The sequence below is a fragment of the Anomaloglossus baeobatrachus genome, chromosome 7 (genome assembly GCF_048569485.1).
Source record: "Anomaloglossus baeobatrachus isolate aAnoBae1 chromosome 7, aAnoBae1.hap1, whole genome shotgun sequence".
Lineage (NCBI taxonomy): Eukaryota > Metazoa > Chordata > Amphibia > Anura > Aromobatidae > Anomaloglossus > Anomaloglossus baeobatrachus.
This window is the reverse complement of record NC_134359.1, coordinates 56186037-56209907: the sequence shown is the minus strand read 5'-3', so window position 1 is coordinate 56209907 and position 23871 is coordinate 56186037. Positions and strand designations below refer to the sequence as shown.

Sequence of the window (23871 nt, the reverse complement as noted above, 5' to 3'; positions counted from 1 at the left end):
GAAACCACTGCTAAGGACAGATTACAAGCAGAAGATACTTTTTTGGGCTAAAGAACACAAGGAATGGACATTAGACCAGTGGAAATCTGTGCTTTGGTCTGATGAGTCCAAATTTGAGATCTTTGGATCCAACCACCGTGTCTCTGTGCGACGCAGAAAAGATGAACGGATGGACTCTACGTGCCTGGTTCCCACCGTGAACCATGGAGGAGGAGGTTTGCATTTACTTGGACCATCATTTATTTTTAAACAGGACAATGACCCCAAACAAACCTCCAGGCTGTGTAAGGGCTATTTGACTAAGAAGGAGAGTGGTGGGGTGCTAGGCCAGATGACCTGGCCTCCACAGTCACCAGACATGAACCCAATCGAGATGGTTTGGGGTGAGCTGGACCGCAGAGTGAAGGCAAAAGGGCCAACAAGTGCTAAGAGTGTGTAAAGCAGTAATCAAAGCAAAAGGTGGCTACTTTGAAGAACCTAGAATATAAGAAATATTTTCAGTTGTTTCACACTTTTTTGTTAAGTATTTCATTCCACATGTGTTAATTCATAGGTTTGATAAATTCAGTGTGAATCTATAATTTTCAGAGTCATGAAAATAAAGAAAACTCTTTGAATGAAAAGGAGTGTCCAAACTTTTGGTCTGTACTGTACACTGTATATATAAATCAATAGACTCAAATGTCTTTAACACAACAGTCTAAAATTGTATTACTGTATGGTCTCATTCACGGGGTGATTTTCATAAAGAAGTGGTCTTATGGTAACATTTCTCAACATATCACACTTTGTTGTTTCATAGACAATGAATTAATGGTGCGGTGGTGAATGAGTGTGGACAGCGTTCCATTCCAATGGGGCATTTCAGAGTCTGACCCAAGATCAATTCTTGTCCTAGAGATCAGATTTCGCAATGATCGGCTACTGTCTAATGTGTATGTGAGGGCACAAACAACTGATTTTCCGGAGGATTAAAGGGAACCTGTCACCAGATTTGGCGACTATAAGCTACAGTCACCATCAGTGAGCCCCTATATACACCATTTCAGAACACTGTATATAAGAGCCCAGGCTGCTGTGTAGAACGTAAAAAAACACTTTATAATACTCCCCTAAGGGGCAGTCTGGTCCAGTGGGTGTCACTGCTCTCCGGTCCGGAGCCTCTTCTCTCCAGTCCGGCGCCTCCTCATCGCGGCGATTGCCGTCCTCCTTCTGCTGAGGTCCGTGTGCATGACACGTCCTACATCATGCACACTAGCTGGCATCGAGGTCCTGCGCAGGTGCACTTTGGTCTGCCTTGCTCAGGGCAGATCAAAGTATTGTAGTGCACATGCGCGGGCGGTCTTTAACCTTTCCCCGTACCTGCACATTACGGTACTTTGATCTGCCCTCAGCAGATTGATTGATTATTCTGTCATTCAAAATTGTCCTGAGGAAGGGGGCTGAGACCCTTGAAATGGGTAGACCCGTTTATACTTTTTGAATAAATGACATGAATTAAAAGCATCTGCCTCTTGAATAGTGATAAGCGCGGCATGAGACCCGTCCTTCCACACTAATATTGAATATTATGTTAATCGGCAGATTCTCAATTATTTTGTCAGATCGATGCGCTCCTGATAACAAATATTTTTAAGCAAGCTTAAAAGTCACTGCACCCAATTAACTCAAACTAAACGAGGTAATCAACAGGAAGGGAGAACAGCATCAGCACTCACTTCCTGTTGATTGCTTGTTTGGTCTGAAGGTGGGGAGACAGAAGCCGGCGCTGATTGGAACCGGGGCTTACGTGATGTCACAACCCCACGAGCCCGGACACCTCGAGCCTAGACACCGCTACAAGGGCGCCGGTATGGGAGGTGAGTATAGGCTTTATTATATTACATGGGGGAAACATGTGGAATAGGAATGGTGTTGGCCTAGTAGCAGACAACCCATTTAGTAGAGAATGCTGGTCCACTCTTTATTACTATTGGGTATTAAATAAATGAAAAATACTCCCTTTATCAGAAGCAATGCAATATTAGCCAAAATACTAGCATCCTCCCCCGTACTCCCACGGCCATTCACTTGTGCTCATGCTTTCTCTTCCTCCCGGGCCTTGTGCATGCCACACAGGACCTCCGGGAGTGTGCTTAGGACACTTGAGTGCACACCTGTCCTCCTCTTAAAGGGCTGGCACATTAATTCCCAGAAGTGTCTGTCAGCCTATGTCTGAGACGCATAAGGTACTTAAGGCTTCCTCCCACTAGGGAAGGTGCCTGCACAACGTCCTTAGTTAGTCAGTCTTCTGTATGCTATCTAGTTGTCAGGTCCCGTGTTTCTGTCCCGTCACCTGTACCTGTGTCCATCTTCCCATACCTATCTGTCCCTGCTGTGCCTGCCATTCTTATCCGTACCCGCATGCCTGTCTGCTTTGTTCATCCTGCCTGTACCTGCCTGCACCTATCTCCGTACCTAAGTCAATCTCCTGTCCTGGGGTCAGCTGCTATAGTCCCGGTAACTGCCCTGGGAGTGCCACATGATGTCTGCCCTGCAGCAGGAGCTTAGTTAGGCCCCTGCCATTAAAGGGTAAGCCCAGGTTCCCCCTGTGGTAAGGTGGGTCCAATCTTGTTTGCCAACCCAACAACACTAGCAGTGAGCATTACAATAGGTTACAATAGGATAGGACAAGGGGGATTGGAAAACAAGGATCAGACCATTCTGTCCAGGGTCTTAATTGCTTAATGTGAATAGCGATTTATATCTAAAGTGGCTGAGGTTGGACTTATTTTTTTATTAGACATATGTGACTACATCGTAAAATCATCCATTGAACCCGTGATGAACCTAGTCTATTGTCGAAGGAAAACGCATTGGGTTATTCTCATTTGTGGGTTTAATCATTAGAGTTGGAGTGTGGATTTAGTTATCTCAATGCAGGAAGGATATTTAAACATATTTCTGAGATATGAATGAACCATAGTCGGGTATCAATGTCCTATGCTAGTAAGTAACCCTGGAGGGTGCTATAGTTAATCATTATTTGGATACTTGATTAACTTTATCTAACTATTTGTACTATTGCATTTAATTAAGTTTTTGACTTGAGATCAATTTTGGTGTACCCAGAAAAGGATGGATCTAATTGATGCATCTAAAGCCTGCTTTACACGTTGCAATTTCGCATACGATATCGTATGCGATTTGCAACGCCCCCATCATATGTGTGGCACGTTCAATTTGTTGAACGTGCTGCACAAACGATTAACGCCCGTCACACGTACTTACCCGTCCATACGACCTCGATGTGGGCGGCGAATGTCCACTTCCTGGAGTGGGAGGGACGTTCGGCGTCACATCGACTTCACGCGGCAGCCGGCCAATAGAAGCAGAGGGGCGGAGCTGAGCGGGACGTAAACATCCCGCCCACCTCCTTCCTTCCGCACTGTGGGCCGGGAGCCGCAGGACGTAGGTAAGATCTGTTCATCGTTCCCGGGGTGTCACACACTGCAATGTGTGCTACCCCGGGTATGATGAACAATCTGACGTTCAATTCTAGAGAAAGGTACGATGTGTATGCGATGATCGTTTTACCGTTCAATCGCAATCGCACGTACCTGTCACACACTGCAATGTACCTTACAATGCCGGATGTGCGTCACTTATGACGTGACCCCGCCGACACATCGTAAGATACATTGCAGCGTGTAAAGCGGGCTTAAGATCATTTTCTAAGTATTAATACGTGGATTATTTTCACTTGGTTACTTGGAATCCTTTACTATTATCTATATCTGGTCTGTTTAAGCAAGAGTGTGAACCAGGTCTATATGAGACCTACAGTAGACAGGACATTGATAGTGATACATCGACAGTGAGGTCCTAAGAACAGAGAGGTCCTCTCTGAGATCTATTACCTCGAGAACAGAGGAAGAAAATCTCCCCTGCTGTCTGAGGTAGTATTTCCCATAAATTGGTTATAACACTGTGTGGAGGTTTGTTTTGTGTTACATGGGGATAGTAGATGTATATTTAATCAGGGATTTTCCCGTTTTAACAATGTTTATAAATAAAGGTGTTTTTTAACAATTGGTCTATGATACTATGGCTCAGTTACACCAGTTCTGTCGGGAGGAATGGGCCCAAATTCCTACCAGCTATTATGAGAAGCTTGTGGAAGGAGATCCAAAAAGTTTCACCCAAGTCATAGAGTGTAAGGGCAATGGTACCAAATACTAATGAAATGTATGTACATTATTGACTTTGCAGAAAGTATTAAAAATGCCTTAAAACATTCTCTTTCCTCATTATTCCGGCATTTGGCAAATATAAATAATTTTGGTTCCTAATTGAAATAAAATGGGAAAGATTTATTCAGATTTCACGTCAAACAAAGAGAAAATAATGCAGATGTGTCTTTTTAGAGAGCAGAGGGAAACTTCTGGTTTCAACTGTACATATAGCATAGACTTTAAAAGGAGAAATTTAAAAGAAGAATAACCGTAAAAATAACACCTAAAAACTAGGCAAAAAAGGCTCTAATGCAATAATGAATCAGGTCCAAGGAGTCTAAAGCGGGCTTTACACGCTACAATATATCTTACGATGTGTCGGCGGGGTCACGTCGTAAGTGACGCACATCCAGCATCGTAAGTTATATTGTAGCGTGTGACAGCTACGTGCGATTGCGATTGAACGTTAAAATGTTCATCGCACGCACGTCGTTCAATTCCTAAAAATTGAACGTCCGGTTGTTCAATGTTCCCGAGGCAGCACACATCGCAGTGTGTGACACCCCGGGAACGATGAACAGATCTTACCTGCGTCCCGCGGCTCCTGTCGGCAATGTTTAAGGAAGAAGGTGGGCGGGATGTTTACGTCCCGCTCATCTCCGCCCCTCGGCTTCTATTGGCCGGCTGCCGTGTGACGTCGATGTGACGCCGAACGTCCCTCCCACTCCAGGAAGTGGACGTTCGCCGCCCACATCGAGGTCGTATGGAAGGGTAAGTACGTGTGACAGCAAATAATCGTTTGTGCAACACGTTCAACAAATTGAACGTGCCGCACATACGATGGGGGCGGTTACGATCGCATACGATATCGTATGCTTAATTGTAACCTGTAAAGCAGGCTTTACCTGCTCCTTCTGGTTTAAGCTCTAGGTGTACTATTTGCATTGGCCACTGAAACGCCTTTACCAAATTCTTTTTCACCTATTTCACTGAAAACCCTGATTCTGCAGCTTCATCTCCCTCCTCCCCTTTTACTTAAGTTGTATTTAGTATTTAGCACTACACACATTTTGCAGATTAAGGTTCCTTTACATTTACAGAGAACAGTAAGATGTTAATGATTTATGCTAAAAAAAATTATATTAATAATAGGTAACTACATTACAAAAAAAGTTAGAAGAAATTATACAGTCGATTTAATTGAAATATCCATGTGCCGCTTCTTTCAAACCTCTTGCGGTGCAGCACAATGAACTTAGCGTAATTAATTTGCCAATTTTCTTTGATTTACACCTGATCTATTATAGATCTCCCTGAGCAAGAAACCCATCATTTTCCTCGAATGGCACAGCATGTGAACCATGTGTTCTTCTACTGTGAAATTTCAGAAGCTATTAATGGATTTATAAAAAAAAAAAAAAAGAAATATGGTCGCAAAAGCTGAATTCCATAAATCATATTGGCAGTCAAACAAAGACGGTAGAAAGAGAATTGATTTCACTCCCGTACAATATATTGAGTTGCTAACACTGGAAAGTGTACAATATAATAAAGCAAATTTTCTTTTATTTCCAATCTAAATCTCAGGGATTTTAAGGACTTCTGGAACTCTAACCAAAGGATTAGGAATAGTGATGAATCTTGGTTCATGGTAATTTTTAGGCTCCAAAGTTTTAACCATGACCCCTTTATGGCGTGTCACACCCTGTGGCTCCATATTACAGAGCTGTTAGATCTAAAGCGCACAAACTTCCATAGAGCTTTTACAGACTTTTCACTTTTATTCCTTCTCTGGAAAAGCATTTTGCTCCTATACCATGGCCCTAGTTACTGCAATGTCTGTAACTGTCATGCAATGGTCAGCTCTTCACACACCTGCTGGCACGGCGTCGTCAGACTGTGTTCACACCACAGAGTCTTAAAAGCAGCCTGAGGCTTCTGGACTATTCAGCCTGAGCCGGGTGTTGGCTGATTCAGGCTCACTGGTCTTCAGTTCTGCTGGAGTTAATTCCTGCAGACTTGTGAGCAGGACCTAAGAGGTCAGGTGGCTAATTTTCACGTGGTGCTGTCTCCTCCCTATTTAAAGCGAGTCTCTCTTCCAGTATGTGCTGATGATAGCTTCAGCGATTCCCGGTCTTGGTGTTTCTACTGTTTGTGGTGATCCGTGTTGCTTTTTTGAGTGGTATGAGTAGTCCCTGTTGTGCGTTATTTTCTCCCCATTTTCGTTGCTCTCCGGTGCACATATTGTCTCTCCTGTGTGCGTTGAGTGCTGTGTGTATGAGTTTCTGTTCTCCCTTGTCTGTGTCGTTTTGTGGGGTTTTATCTTTGTGTTCTCCAACCTGCCCCAAGGGTATGGGAGAGGGGGAGTAAGATCAAGCTCCTGACTGGAGTTAGGGTCACGCTAGGGGCTCGGGCTGGGCTACCATCAAGCCTACCTCCGAGATAAGGGACAGCGCAGGGTCTCAAGTCTAACAGCCAGCCTAGAAGAATCTGCCTTGTCGTGGTTGGTGGTCAATTTGTAAGCTAAGTACCTAAATTTTATAAGCAGTTTATTTGGCATTACTGCCATTTAAGTATTAATATATTCAATGTTTACAAATATCTTGGTGCACACAGAAAGCTGTTGAATTCTTTGGTTTATATATGGATTTTGTACAGTATGTGTGCAAACATAGACACACGTCCCCATAAATTTTTATTGTTAATTCTAATGTGCTGTGAAATATGTGGGTTATTATTATTAATATTATTATTTCTACCCACCTACCTATATAAGCACATTGATTTTTTCGGTGATTGATTATTTAAGAATGTTTCAAATGTAATCTGTGAAACTCATATTTTTGTTTTCCTAACACCTAACAATTAGTTGAGGATAATATCGCCATCTACAGGAAGCAGCTCACAGAAGCGAGTTTGGTTGATATTTTACTCGTCGTATGTAATACAGTGTTTGCTCAGACTGAAGCTATAACACAAATTCAAGATACCTAATGAGAAAAAAGGAGGGAAACAAAAAATTGGATCTGACTTTATATCTTCCAGGGCTTGTTTATTGTGGGATGAGTGGTACTTTTGAATGACAGCATTCATTCTGCCCCATATTATACTGGACAATGGAAAAAAAATCCCAAGTGCAGTTCCAGAATTATTTTTTGGTATTTTTATGTACCATGTTCACTATATGGTATATCTGACTTGGTATTATGATTCCCCAGGTTAGTACAATTTTGTAGATACCAAACATGTATAGTTTGACTTTCATCTAAGAAGTGAAAAAAATTCAGAAGTTTGTAAAAAAAAAAAAATAAGAACTGCATTTTGTCGCCATTTTCAAAGACCTGTAGCGTTCTAATTTTTGGGATTTGGGGCTCAGTAATGGCTTCTATTTTGCATCTTGAGCTGGTGCTTTTAATTATACATTTTTGGGTAGATGTGATGTTTTGATCTCCTGTTATTGCATTTTATTGCAATGTTGCAGCGACCAACAAAATGTAATTCTGGCATTTTGATTGTTTTTCTCGCTATGCCATGTACCAATAAGATTAATTGATTTTACATTTTGATAGATCGGGCATTAGTGAACTCGATACCAAATGTGTATTTTTTTATTATTGTTTTATTTTCAATGGGACAAAAGGGGGTGATTTGAACTGTTAGGGTTTTTTTCATATTTTTAAAAACTTTTTTTTACATTTTTTTATTGATTTTATTAGTCACTTTTGCTGACTTTATGCCTGCACTGTCCGATTGCTTCTGCTGTTCAGAGCAATGATTTAGCATTTTCTGGAACAATTTCAATGGTGTCAACACTTTCAGCCATGGCTGTATATGAAATATAACAGTGCAAAAGCATTTTACCCCCACACTGCTCTTTTGCCCAAGACAGAGACCTACACGTATTGTGTCCAGTCAGAGACTGGGAAAATTAGTTAGTTCAACCTCTGTAATATAAATAAGATAACGGAAGAAAAGTAATTTGTGAGACCAAAATAACCAAGGTCACAATACACCAGGGGGTTACACTGCCCTTATAGTATCAATATACTGTTTAAGACTGGACCAACATAATACTATATGGGGTCTGCATAATCCTATGTGGGGCTTCATAATACTACATGGGAAAGCCTAATGCTATGTGGGGGCTGCATAATGCTATGTGAGGGCTGCATAATGCTATGTGGGGGCTGTATAATGCTACGTGGGGGCTGCATAAAACTATGTGGGGCAGCATAATACTATGTGGATCTGCATAATGCTGTGCGGGGCAGCACCATGCTATATGGGGCTGCATAATACTATGTGGGGAAGCAGAATGCTATGTGGGGCAGCATACGAAATATGGGGCAGTATAATGGTATCTGGGGCAGCAGACGATATGGACGACTATGCTGGGCCGATTCTGTATGGATGACTATGGCGGAGCGATATACTATATGGAAGGCTGTGAGGCCATTATAATATTTGGAGGGCTATGAGGGAGCTTTTATACTTTATCTAGAGCTATATGAGGGCCATTATACTGTGTGAAAGCAATTATACAGTATGAAGGTTTGTGTGAAGACCGTCATACTGTGGAGAGGGCTGTGTGGGGGCCATTATACAATTTGGAAGGATGGTAAGGGCCATTATACTGTATGTAGGCCTATTATACTACATGGAGGGCTGTGTGGGGGTCACAGCTGGGGATCTTACAATGTTAGGGTCACCATTCATTGCTGGGGTAGTTGAATGGGGGTACAGTAGGGTCATCATACTGTGTAGGTTATTTATTGTGTGGTATCATACAGTATTTGTGGGGCACTTTTGTTGCCATCACACTTTATGGCTGCAATGAAAGGGGAGTCTAGGTCCTTCAATAGGAGGAAAATTACTTGGTAAAGGGCTGTAAAGTGGTGAAATAAGCTCTTCTGTGACCCAGCTGAATATTCTTTTTTTGGGGGGGTTAATTAGAAATTCAACTATGATTTCTATGCACGCCCTTCTACTCAATACTGAGGTGGAAAGCTGGCCACAAATACGCTGAAATAAGTGTTACATACAGACAACCAGGAGAGCTCCATTACCTTCTCCCATATCTCATTGTTTCAAAGCGCTACCTTTTTGATGAGAGCAAAGATCTCTGATCAATATGGGCACTGAACCTCTTCTATGATGGGTCGTAGAACTTAAGGGCCATTTACACGCTGCGACATCGCTAACAATTTATCGTCGGGGTCACGGTGTTTGTGACGCACATCCAGCGTTGTTAGCGACATCGCAGTGTGTGACACGTACGAGCGACCTTCAACGATCGCAAAAGAGGTAAAAATCATTGCTTTTTTGAGAGGTCGTTCATTTACCAAAAATCGTTGTATGTGCAGGTACGATGTTGTTCGTCGTTCCTGCGGCAGCACACATCGCAATGTGTGACACCGCAGGAACTGGGAACATCTCCTTACCTGCGACCGCCAGCAATGAGGGAGGAAGGAGGTGGGCGGGATGTTACGTCCCGCTCATCTCCGCGCCTCTGCTTGTATTGGGCAACCGCTTAGTGACATCGCTATGACGCCGAACAAACCACCCCCTTAGAAAGGAGGTGGTTGGCCGGTCACAGCGACGTCGCTATGCAGGTAAGTATGTGTGACTGTTCCTAGCGATGTTGTGCGCCACGGGCAGTGATGTGCCCGTGACGCACAACCGACGTGGGCGGGTACGCTCGCTAGCGATATCGGTACCGATATCGCAGCGTGTAAAGTACCCTTTACTCAACGATTGTCATTAATACCTGTTTTGGTTAGAGGACTGGAGAAGAGCTGCTGAAGAAGTTTATTTTCTGATGTTCTCAATAGGACGACAATGTCAGCGGGCAGGGTATCTCTATTCTTCTCCAGAAAACCACAAGCGTCGTAGAGGACCTGCAAACGAATTACACAAGAATGGTAAGAAAAATTATACAAGATCAATTCAAGGAATATGGAATTTTATTATCAAATTTTTCATTCATTTTTAAAGCTTTTTCTGCATGACGTACACTCTGAACAATTCACAAATATATATATACAACCCCAGGCCCTTAATTTTGGCAACCTCATAATGTTTCTGATATTGTTTTACATGTCAGTAGTAAGAACGACTTTATGGGTCCACTACACACTTTTTCTCTTATATGTGTGTAGACAATGGTGTACTTTATAGAAACAGCCGATATACAGCTCTTACGGGTCCCATAAAAGGTGGGTACATAGCCCTAGATGCGCCCAGAAATTTGCCATCAGGTGACTTGTTCCAGTTGGGACTTCCTTACAGCACTGGTAGCAACTAAAGAGATAGGAAATTATCCCAAGGGATATGGAAAGGATATGGACGGTAAAAACATTAGAAAACACTAGACTATCTTCCTTATCATTATTTGAGAATCCCCCTAGAGGCTCAATCTCTTCTATGCACACTAGTGCCCCCAGGATTTTAATCAATTAAGGTAAATTAATTGGCACACCTTTCCAGCGTAATGTTGAATACCGAAACAAAGCTCCACGCATTTTGGCCTCCAAAAGTATTTGCTTCTTAGATTATCTTCAAATTTATCTGGAAAGAGAAAATTTGACTTCATCAATATTTATGAGGAGTTTCTTATATCTTTAGTATAAAAATATAGAATATATTTTAGCATATTATCCAGTTTAGAATAATCCAATATTGCTGTGCCTCAATGGGATTACCATATGATATTGGGATAATCATAAAGAAAAGCCAATGATGCCACAGAGGAGAATCTACACCCTTACAGGACATTATAGCTGTGCAACATTGGCCCTGGTGCAATGTCATCAGTACAGAAGAGCAGAAAGATTTCAATGGCTGGGCACCCACTATGGTCTATCAGCCAGACTATGACAGTCTCCACTTGTAACACTCGAGGCCGGTATAGGGTCAGCGAGCGGGATTAGTGGATCCACTGGACTACAAGGGGGACCCGGGCTTACCCTTTAGTAGGAAGGGCTAACTAAGCGCCCACTGCGAGGCGAATTATCAAGGCAGTGACCGAGACTGTGCCAGCTGACCCCCAGGAGAGGTGACGGACTCAGGTACAGGCAGGATGACTGAGGCAGGCTAGACAGGCGGGTAAAGACATGTATGGTGGGCACGGTAGGGACAGGTAGACATACTCAGATATAAGTAATGGACACAGTGATAATGGGACCTGACAACTAGCTAGACAGACAGGACACTGACTAACACAAGGTGTTGCGCTGGCACCTCCCCTAATGGGAGGGTGCCTTAAATACAAAATGCCTCTCAGCCATAGGCTGAGAGGCATGTTTGGGGAATGGCACGCTGGCCCTTAGGTGCACTCATGGGAACCCTGTGTGGCATGTACAGGGCACAAGAGGAGAGGAAGGCAGGAGAGCATATGGAAGACCGCGTGGCAGCAGGGGAGAACTGGACCCGGCCGGGGCAGCGAGTAAGTCGGCGTGCTAGCACTATTCCACTCTTGTGGCTGGTGTCCTCAGTCTTGTATTGTGCACTTACTACACCCTGCAACATCATGATGGGCCCTGAAGCTAAGACTGTTTGTTTCTGGCTTCAACAGAGGCCAAATTGGATGCAGAACGAGGGCTGTGCGAAATATTTTTACTCAACTCTAATCATCACTTAAATTTCATCATTTTTCTTAAGTTGTAAATGATTAATGCTGTTTCACATGTTTGAGGTCATAGAATAAAGCACGACAATACACATGTAAGCATTTTGTTTTGTATACCAACTAAAGTCTGGTCCGTTGCTTGTGGGAACCGACTCTCTTCATCTAGCAGAGACAAAAGCCCCATGGGTTTCTGAAGAAAAGTATCTAATAGAGGCCGATTGTCCTCGTAGTTCACCAGCGCGGCATCTATTCCTTCACTCTGATATTCCATCTGTTGATGAAAAATGTAACTCATTTAGCTGATCATTTTTAATCAATTATAAATTAGATTTTTTTTTATAGTCTCCAATGTTTCCGGTTACAGTTATTCGCTGTATTCACTGCAATATGGAGATATTAGTTTTCTCTAGTGGGTTCCATGTTATGATGCATGGCAATGTCACGGTGAGTATGGAGATAGCTGACTAGGGCTCCTAGACTGTTCCTCGTGCTATGGGGCCTTAGCTATCCCGGATCTCAGAGATACATTTGCATTTGAAGGTGAGGATGTCTGAGTCTCCTTCCTGGCCCTGCTCCTGACCAGTCCTGATCTAGTACCACTTCCCCCTATCCCAGGGGAGGGCCGGGACAGGAGTGATTAAACCCACAGAAATAGACAAACAGGGAAATCCAAAACGCTATCACACAACATGCTCACACAGAGGTATTAGACAATATGTGATAAGAAGGAAAATAAGAGCAGGGAGGAAGCAACAAGACAATGGGTGAACTCCATAACTACTCCAAGCGCAAAACAAAACAAAGTGCATACAGACATATTCCATCCATAGAAGGATAAATAAGTACTAATACCCCCACAAAGGTACAAATAGCAGCTGCGCTGGGTGCATAAGTACCAATACTCCCACAAAGGTACGAATAGCCCCTGCCTTGAAACCCATGGCTGCATAAGTACCAATACCACCCCAAAGGTACAAATACTTGGCTCCCAGGCATACATAAGTACTAAAAAATTTTGGGCCATGCCCCTAGCCACACCCACTTGGCAGTGAGGGGCGTTGAGCATATTTATAGTCATAGTAGCCAGAAATTTTACATATTTATACAAGTTTCACTGTATGACATGTTGCTTTTTTATGCCTGTAAGACCGTGGTCACATGTTGCATAAATCCTGTGGATTTTTTTGTTTGTTTTTCTGCCATGTTCTCGGCAGCACATTGCCCACTGTAAACAGGAGATGTGCTGCCAATAACATGATCTGTACGGAGACAGAATTATTTATTAGTGATCGTTCTACGCCATTGTTCTTTGTCAGTATACACTGTGTGCAGAATTATTAGGCAAGTTGTATTTTAGAGGATTCTTTTATTATTGATCAACAACTATGTTCTCAATCAACCCAAAAGACTCATAAATATCAAAGCTTAATTTTTTTGGAAGTTGGAGTGGGGTTTTTTAGATTTGGCTATCTTAGGAGGATATCTGTCTGTGCAGGTAACTATTACCGTGCAGAATTATTAGGCAACTTAATATAAACCAAATATATTCTCATCTCACTTGTTTATTTTCACCAGGTAAACCAATATAACTGCACAAAATTTAGAAATAAACATTTCTGACATGCAAAAACAAAACCCCCAAAACATTAGTGACCAAAATAGCCACCTTTCTTTATGGTGATGACACTCAACAGCCGACCATCCATAGATTCTGTCAGTTGCTTGATCTGTTTACGATCAACATTGCGTGCAGCAGCCACCACAGCCTCCAGACACTGTTCCGAGAGGTGTACTGTTCTCCCTTCCTGTAGATCTTACATTTTATGAGGGACCACAGGTTCTCTATGGGGTTCAGATCAGGCGAACAATGGGGCCATGTCATTATTTTTTCATCTTTTAGACCTTTACTGGACAGCCACGCTGTTGAGTAGTTGGATGCATGTGATGGAGCATTGTCCTGCATGAAAATCATGTTTTCCTTGAATGATACCGACTTCTTCCTGCACCACTGCTTGAAGAAGTTGTCTTCCAGAAACTGGCAGTAGGTCTGGGAGTTGAGTTTCACTCCATCCTCAAGCCGAAAAGATCCCACAAGTTTATCTTTGATGATACCAGCCCATACCAGTCCCCACCTCCATCTTGCTGGCGAATGAGTCAGAGTGGAGCTCTCTGCCCTTTACTGATCCAGCCTCTGGCCATCCATCTGGTCCATCAAGAGTCATTCTCATTTCATCAGTCCATAAAACCTTTGAAAAATCAGTCTTAAGATATTTCTTGGCCCAGTCTTGACATTTTATCTTATGTTTGTTGTTCAAAGGTGGTGGTTTTTCAGCCTTCCTTACCTTGGCCCTGAGTATGGCACACCTTGTGCTTTTTGATACTCCAGTAACATTGCAGCTCTGAAATATGGACAAACTGGTGGCAAATGGCATCTTGGCAGCTTCACACTTGATTTTCCTCAATTCATGGGCAGTTATTTGCGCCTTTTTTACCCAACACGCTTCTTGCGACCATGTTGGCTATTTGCCATGAAACCCTTAATTGTTCGGTGATCACGCTTCAAAAGTTTGGCAATTTCAAGACTCCTGCATCCCCCTGCAAGACATCTCACAATTTTGGACTTTTCAGAGCCCATCAAATCTCTCTTCTGACCCATTTTACCAAAGGAAAGGAAGTTGCCTAATAATTAAGCACCCCTTATATAGGGTGTTGATGTCATTACACCGCACCCCTCCTCATTACAGAGAGGCACATCACCTGATTCACTTAATTGGTAGTTGGCTCTCAGCCCATACAGCTTTGAGCAGGACAACCTGTACAAAAATGATCATGTGATCAAAATACTCATTTGCCTAATAATTCTGCACACGGTGTAGATGGGGAGTTTGGTACATAAGCGCTGCTCTGCATGATAGTACTATAGTCGAACGCGCTCATTTAAATGGCTTCTGTAAATACAACTTAAATGTTTGTGTGTGATGTTTTACCTTTCATTGGAGGTTAGCCTGTAATGATAAATGAGACTTCCGAAAAGTCATCTATACAGAACTAGAAGTGTGAGTCTTCAAAAATTATTGTGATATTGAAAATATTATAAGAAAATAGAAAAAAATAAATAAGTTTAACACAAAACCGGATTTAAACTGTAGGTCATTTTCTGATGACTCAAAGATCTGAAATCCACCTTGAAGGAATCGGATACTTTTTTACGGCAGTGTATATGCATTGTGTCGACAAAAGTTGACAACTTACCTGCTCCAATGCAAATATATGCTGATTAAAATAAAACTGAATCTGCTCGTTGGCAATATTAATGCAAAGCTGTTCGAAAGAATTCCGTTTGAAGTTTTCAAATCCAAAAATATCCAGAATGCCCACGTTCATGCCACTCTCCGCATTGCTAGGGAGAAACAAAAGGGAGCGTCCGTTTATAATTACAGATGATTTGCTATAATGTAAATCTTAGGATTAAAATAATAACTTCCACTTCCCTGGGATTTGCATATTCTATAAAATTAATGCATTTTTTTCTTAATCACAATTAGATTTGCATGTTTGAATATCGTTAGCAAGAATGTAAAAAAAAAAATAAAAAGGGTTCAATAAACTGTTCATTGAGATTCTGTATTGACTTGCCATATATTTTTGTCAGGCTGAAGGAGGGTGTTAATCCGGTTCACAATCCAGCTAAAAAGCCTTCCATACAGAGCTTTGGACATGGCGTCTCGGACATCGGCTGCTTTATCCACGGTGTTGGTGCGGATAATTGTCTCCCCTCTTGTCACTACACAGTGTGAGGTGAGGGCTTCCTGCAACTCTTCAGCACCAATACTAAGAAGGGCAGCAGCTGTAAGAATGGAGGAAACGTAGCACAAATTTATAGCAAAAAATAGATGACATGTACAGTAAAATAACAAAAAAAAATATAATTCTCTGTGCGATTCCTAAAGCTTAACATGGACAAAACAGAATTTATTCCCTTTCCTTCTCCTCACTCAACTCCTCCAACAAGCCTTGCCATCAAACTTGGTGGTTGCTCACTCTCCCCAGTCTCACAAGCTCGTTGCCTTGGAGTAACCCTTGACTCTACTCTATCCTTCAAGCCACACATCCAAGTCCTCTTCAACTCATGCCGATTACAACTCAAAAACATCTCCTGGATCCATTCTTTCCTTATCCAAGAATCAGCAAAAACATTAGTACATGCCCTCATCATCTCCCGCCTTGACTACTGCAACCTCCTGCTCTCTGACCTCCCTTCCAACACTCTTGCACCCCTCCAATCTATCCTAAACTCTGCGGCCCACTTAATTCACCTCTCCACTCTCTCTTCCCCAGCCTCGCCACTCTGCCAATCCCTTCACTGGCTTCCCATCACCCAATGACTCCAGTTCAAAAAATTAATAATGACATACAAAGCCATGCACAACCTGTCTCCTCCTTACATCCGTGACCTAGTCTCCCGGTTCTTGCACACAACCTCAGATCCTCACAATATCTCCTTCTGTACTCCTCTCTTATCTCCTCTTCCCACAATCACATACAAGATTTCTCCCGTATCTCCCCCATACTCTGTAACACTCTACCTCAGCACATCAGACTCTCCCCTACCGTGGTAAGCTTCAACCTCAAGACCCATCTCTTCCAACAAGCCTACAACCTACAATAGCCCTCAGTCCAGTACACCATCGCGCAACCAGCTCTGTCCTCACCTACTGTATCCTCACCCATTCCCTGTAGACTGTGAGCCCTCGCGGGCAGGGTCCTCTCTCCTCCTATACCAGTCTGTTTTGTATTGTAAATGATTGTTGTACGTATACCCTCTTTCACTTGTAAAGCGCCATGAAATAATTGGCGCTATAATAATAAATAATAATAATAATAATAATGAAGAGCACATATCTATTCACATTACAGAAATTAAGAGGTTTATTCCACAGACAAAACTAACACATACAATGACAATTACAGCAAACTAGATTTTAGCAAAATGTTAGATCACCAAATTGTGATGTTTGCGACTGTTCACCAAAATTGCAGACCAGGAGGACAAAAAAAAGGATTGGGGATCATTAGTGTTAAAGAGAATCTGTCAGCAGATTATTGCTATGTAATCTGAGAGAACCATTATGCAGGGGCAGTGAGCCGAATCCTACTAGGCTGGGTGTTCGTGCTTCAAAAAAATCAGTGTTTTATAAGCAGGAGATTATCACTACAGAACAAGGTGTCTTGTGCCATATAGTCATTCTGCTCTGTGTAAACCCGCCCCCACAACAGATAGCTGCCAATCAGTGGTGTGGGTGGGGTTATCCAGAATTCAGGGTTCTGTTAGCTCTGCAGCAGAGAAAACTGTGACTTCCTCATAACTGCTGCACCCAGTAAACTAAGTGACTCATCGTTGGTATCGCGGTCTCTGCCACTACACCGTGCTGCTTTCAGATTACATAGCAAAAAACTTCTGACAGGTTACATTTAAGATGCCCAATACTTTGATCATTTCATAGAAGAGCTGCTGATACATATTGTTAGATGGGTTTTCCACTTTAAGGAAATAAGACAAGTGGACCACAAATGCTTTTTAGACACAGTTAGGTCCAGAAATATTTGGACAGTGACAGAATTTTCGCGAGTTGGGCTCTGCATGCCACCACATTGGATTTGAAATGAAACCTCTACAACAGAATTCAAGTGCAGATTGTAACGTTTAATTTGAAGGTTTGAACAAAAATATGTGATAGAAATTGTAGGAATTGTACACATTTCTTTACAAACACTCCACATTTTAGGAGGTCAAAAGTAATTGGACAAATAAACCAAACCCAAACAAAATATTTTTATTTTCAATATTTTGTTGCGAATCCTTTGGAGGCAATCACTGCCTTAAGTCTGGAACCCATGGACATCACCAAACGCTGGGTTTCCTCCTTCTTAATGCTTTGCCAGGCCTTTACAGCCGCAGCCTTCAGGTCTTGCTTGTTTGTGGGTCTTTCCATCTTAAGTCTGGATTTGAGCAAGTGAAATGCATGCTCAATTGGGTTAAGATCTGGTGATTGACTTGGCCATTGCAGAATGTTCCACTTTTTTGCACTCATGAACTCCTGGGTAGCTTTGGCTGTATGCTTGGGGTCATTGTCCATCTGTACTATGAAGCGCCGTCCGATCAACTTTGCGGCATTTGGCTGAATCTGGACTGAAAGTATATCCCGGTACACTTCAGAATTCATCCAGCTACTCTTGTCTGCTGTTATGTCATCAATAAACACAAGTGACCCAGTGCCATTGAAAGCCATGCATGCCCATGCCATCACGTTGCCTCCACCATGTTTTACAGAGGATGTGGTGTGCCTTGGATCATGTGCCGTTCCCTTTCTTCTCCAAACTTTTTTCTTCCCATCATTCTGGTACAGGTTGATCTTTGTCTCATCTGTCCATAGAATACTTTTCCAGAACTGAGCTGGCTTCATGAGGTGTTTTTCAGCAAATTTAACTCTGGCCTGTCTATTTTTGGAATTGATGAATGGTTTGCATCTAGATGTGAACCCTCTGTATTTACTTTCATGGAGTCTTCTCTTTACTGTTGACTTAGAGACAGATACACCTACTTCACTGAGAGTGTTCTGGACTTCAGTTGATGTTGTGAACGGGTTCTTCTTCACCAAAGAAACTATGCGGCGATCATCCACCACTGTTGTCATCCGTGGACGCCCAGGCCTTTTTGAGTTCCCAAGCTCACCAGTCAATTCCTTTTTTCTCAGAATGTAACCGACTGTTGATTTTGCTACTCCAAGCATGTCTGCTATCTCTCTGATGGATTTTTTCTTTTTTTTCAGCCTCAGGATGTTCTGCTTCACCTCAATTGAGAGTTCCTTAGACCGCATGTTATCTGGTCACAGCAACAGCTTCCAAATGCAAAACCACACACCTGTAATCAACCCCAGACCTTTTAACTACTTCATTGATTACAGGTTAACGAGGGAGACGCCTTCAGAGTTAATTGCAGCCCTTAGAGTCCCTTGTCCAATTACTTTTGGTCCCTTGAAAAAGAGGAGGCTATGCATTACAGAACTATGATTCCTAAACCCTTTCTCCGATTTGGATGTGAAAACTCTCATATTGCAGCTGGGAGTGTGCACTTTCAGCCCATATTATATATATAATTGTATTTATGAACATGTTTTTGTAAACAGCTAAAATAACAAAACTTGTGTCACTGTCCAAATATTTCTGGACCTAACTGTGTATATATATATATATATATATATATATATATAACGCAAACAGATAAAACTACCCCTCCCCGGGTCCAGTGCCACCTCTCCACTGCTGCTCCAAGCTCAGTATTTTTGCTGTAGGTGTGACATCATGTAAACAACTCTCTTCACTGCTACAGTCAATCACTGAGCTCAGTGGCTCTGCCAAAGTAGACTTGATGACCCTACGAGCTGAATGATTGGCTGCAGTGTTGACATTATGTTGATAGCTTACATCACAGATGCAGAGAATTACTGAAATGTAGTGGTTCTTCCAAAGTATACCCCATGAGCCACCAAGCTCAATGACTGGTTGCAGCGTTAATGTTAGATGTTGACAGGTGCAGCGGCGAAATGGCACTGGATCTGGGAAGATTGATGGGTACCTCCTCCGTTTGTTCTGCAATGTATATACAGACAGGGAAAGAGACAGACAGACAGGGAAAGAGATAGAGAGACAGACAAAGAGACAGACACAGGGAAAGAGACAGAAAGGGAAAGAGACAGAAAGGGAAGGAGACAGACAGGGAAAGAGACAGACAGTGAAAGAGACAGACAGGGAAAGAGACAGAGAGACAGACAGGGAAAGAGATAGAGAGACAGACAGAGACAGAAAGGAAAAGAGACAGACAGACAAGAAAAGAGACAGACAGAGACAGACAGGGAAAGAGATAGAGAGACAGACAGGGAAAGAGATAGAGAGACAGACAGGGAAAGAGATAGAGAGACAGACAGAGACAGACAAGGAAAGAGACAGACAGACAAGAAAAGAGACAGACAGACAAAGAGATTGAGAGAGACAGAGAGAGGGAGAGAAACTGAGAGACAGTTACTATCCCGGGCAACGCCGGGTGCTACAGCTAGTATGTATATAAAAGTGTTTGAAGTTCAGTTTTCTTAAAGTGGAAAACCCCTTTAAGATATAAAAAACAATACTTGAGTAAAAGTTAAAACAATCTCAAAAGTAGCAATAAAGCATGTAAAATGGCACTCTATGGGATCTATTCAACGTAAATGATATACAGTGCCTACAAGTACTATTCAAGCCCCTGCAGATGTAGCAGGTTTACACATTCGGAATTAACTTGGCATTGTGACATTTGGACTGTAGATCAGCCTGGAAGTGTGAAATGCACTGCAGCAAAAAAGAATGTTATTTCTTTTTTTTTTTTTTAAATTGTGAAAAGTTTATTCAGAGGGTCATTTATTATTCAACCCCTCAAACCACCAGAATTCTGTTTTGTTCCCCTAAAGTATTAAGAAGTATTTCAGGCACAAAGAACAATGAGCTTCACATGTTTGGATTAATTATCTCTTTTTCCAGCCTTTTCTGACTAATTAAGACCCTCCCCAAACTTGTGAACAGCACTCATACTTGGTCAACATGGGAAAGACAAAGGAGCATTTCAAGGCCATCAGAGACAAGATCGTGGAGGGTCACAAGGCTGGCAAGGGGTACAAAACCCTTTCCAAGGAGTTGGGCCTACCTGTCTCCACTGTTGGGAGCATCATCCGGAAGTGGAAGGCTTATGGAACTACTGTTAGCCTTCCACGGCCTGGACAGCCTTTGAAAGTTTCCACCCGTGCCGAGGCCAGGCTTGTCCGAAGAGTCAAGGCTAACCCAAGGACAACAAGGAAGGAGCTCCGGGAAGATCTCATGGCAGTGGGGACATTGGTTTCAGTCAAAACCATAAGTAACGTACTCCACCGCAATGGTCTCCGCTCTAGACGAGCCCGTAAGGTACCTTTACTTTCAAATCGTCATGTCAAGGCTCGTCTACAGTTTGCTCATGATCACTTGGAGGACTCTGAGACAGACTGGTTCAAGGTTCTCTGGTCTGATGAGACCAAGATCGAGATCTTTGGTGCCAACCACACACGTGACGTTTGGAGACTGGATGGCACTGCATATGACCCCAAGAATACCATCCCTACAGTCAAGCATGGTGGTGGCAGCATCATGCTGTGGGGCTGTTTCTCAGCCAAGGGGCCTGGCCATCTGGTTCGCATCCATGGGAAGATGGATAGCACGGCCTACCTGGAGATTTTGGCCAAGAACCTCCGCTCCTCCATCAAGGATCTTAAGATGGGTCATCATTTCATCTTCCAACAAGACAACGACCCAAAGCACACAGCCAAGAAAACCAAGGCCTGGTTCAAGAGGGAAAAAATCAAGGTGTTGCAGTGGCCTAGTCAGTCTCCTGACCTTAATCCAATTGAAAACTTGTGGAAGGAGCTCAAGATTAAAGTCCACATGAGACACCCAAAGAACCTAGATAACTTGGAGAAGATCTGCATGGAGGAGTGGGCCAAGATAACTCCAGAGACCTGTGCCGGCCTGATCAGGTCTTATAAAAGACGATTATTAGCTGTAATTGCAAACAAGGGTTATTCCACAAAATATTAAATCTAAGGGTTGAATACTAATTGACCCACACTTTTATGTTGAAAAATTATTAAAATTTAACTGAGCAACATAACTTGTTGGTTTGTAAGATTTATGCATCTGTTAATAAATCCTGAAAAAATTGAAAAAAATCCAGCACTCAAAGCATTCAACTGAAATTGTTTTATATTTTATTCATTGATCTGTGTAATTATTAAAGACGTTTCGGTCATCCGACCTTCATCAGTTTACACTACAATAAAAAGATACATAAAAGATTTTTAAGTATACAGAAATAATGGCATTATACAATCATGGTAACAAAAAAAAGGCAGAAATATTCACCACATTGTAATGCATGAATCATGAACTATGATATACAAAAAATGTCAACAAAAAGACAAAAGTGAAGAATCTGTCAGTTGAGCCGCTTCACTAGCAGATATAATGTCCACCTAAAGATATAATTGAAATACAGATAAAATGTAGCATAATAGAACCATTATACAACAAAAGGGGAACCAAACAGGAAACCCAAAAATTTATCCAAAAATGTGTATCTTGCTAATATAGAAGGACAAAGAGCCTAAGCACCAGCACTGAGACACTATTCTACTCTAATAAAACAGACAATACACAGAAATACCAAGCAATGGACACTCACCAGAAAGGGTTCTGTAGAAATGTATGAAAAAGCTGGACCAGAGGAAAAAGCTGCCCGTCCGGGTCTGCAGTCAATGTAATCTGACAGTCCAATGTCCAGATTTAAATAGACCGCTCAATTAGCTCATTAACAAGTTACAGAGCGTCACTTCCGGTCCGGAGACCGGAAGTGACGTCACGGAGTGTCACTTCCGGTCCAAAAACCGGAAGTGACGTCACCGGCTGGCAATGTGTAAATCCTGATGGTTGGCAACTGTAGACATACACAGACAGCCACTCCTCACCGTGGAACGTCACTTCCGGTCCGCAAACCGGAAGTGACGATCCTGGTTGGCAATATGTAAACCAGATGATTGGCAAGCGCTAAAATTTCACTGACTGGCAATGTCCCCTTATGCAATAACCATGAAATGAGGGTAATTAAGCCCAAAATAGTGTAATGAATATGAGACGCTATGGGTAACATTATTTGAAGACAAATTACCTAAAAGGTCAAATAAAAGAAGAAATAGAAGAAATAAAATGAGAGGACTAAGGGAATGGTGTATTTATTCGAAATCAATTTAATAATTTTTTAATTATTTTTTAATTTTTTATCAACTATAATCAACCCTAGTAAAAAAACAGGAAAAAAGAAAAAAAGAAAAGAGAAAAGCTAAGGGGAATGTACATAAGAAAATGGAGAGAGGGGGAGGGGGGTGGGGGGGGAAGGGAAAGGAAAGGGGGTGGGGATTGGCAGGGGGGGGGGAGGGGGGGAGGAGGGGAAAAGGGGGGGGGAAGGGGGAAGGGGAAGGGGGAGGGAAGGGGAAGGAAAGACTATGGAAGAAAGGGATCAAGGGAAAATTAGTAATGTGTAAAGAAAACTAAAACTAGGGAAAAAGCAGGAAAGAGGATTATGTTAAGAAAGAAACAGAAAGAAAATTATAGGAAAATACCTAAAGGGACTGGCCATCATCAAGTCAGTGATCAACTCCTCTGAAAAAGATAATAATAAGTAGGCATAAATGAATGTAAAGCTATAAAAAACTAGAAGTATCGAAATCACGATTAAGGCCTTTGGGCTCCAAAGTCTGAAGAGTAAAAATCCAATACGCCTCCCTTTGTTTCAATTTTTTAACCCTATCACCTCCTCTTCTATTTGGCAAGACCTGCTCCAACACCTGGAACCGTAATTGACTAACACTATGTCCCTGTTTATGGAAATGAGATGGAAGAGGTAAAGTCAATCTCTCGCACCTGATGGTGGATTTATGTTGTGATATACGTTCCTTAACAGTCTGGGTGGTTTCGCCTACATAGAGTAGGCCACAAGGACACTTCACTACATATACAACATAAGATGTCTCACAGGTGAAAAAACCTCTAATTGGATAACCCCGACCACTGTAGGGATGCAAAACTCTATCACCTTTCAACACATTACTGCATTGGGCACAATTTAAACATGGGAAAGTACCACGTCTCTGGGTATAAAGATGAGTTTGAACGGGTCCAGTCACACCGGCGCCCACATCAGCTCTCACCAATTTATTACTGAGATTGGACGGTCGTCTAAAACAAGGAAGAAAAGGTGATTTAAATTCTTCCACCTCAGGGTACCCTTTACGCAAGATGTTCCAATGACTTCTGATGAATTTATGAATTTTGTAAGAGAAGGGATGGTAAGTATGAACGAAAGCCAAACGTTTATCTCTAGCCTTACCAATAGAAGATTCGGTATTCACACTAGCA

At 42.3% G+C, this 23871-nt stretch overlaps 1 protein-coding gene across 1 annotated transcript in view; it reads right to left on the bottom strand.

Moving 5' to 3' along the window:
* MYO3B (myosin IIIB) overlaps positions 1 to 23871 on the bottom strand; it is a 544035-nt gene that overhangs the window by 214181 nt on the left and 305983 nt on the right. Inside the window, 6 exon segments of the mRNA XM_075319688.1 lie at positions 3856 to 3864; positions 9967 to 10111; positions 10693 to 10781; positions 11959 to 12112; positions 15094 to 15231; positions 15474 to 15688. Coding sequence (XP_075175803.1) covers positions 3856 to 3864; positions 9967 to 10111; positions 10693 to 10781; positions 11959 to 12112; positions 15094 to 15231; positions 15474 to 15688 — 750 coding nt within the window.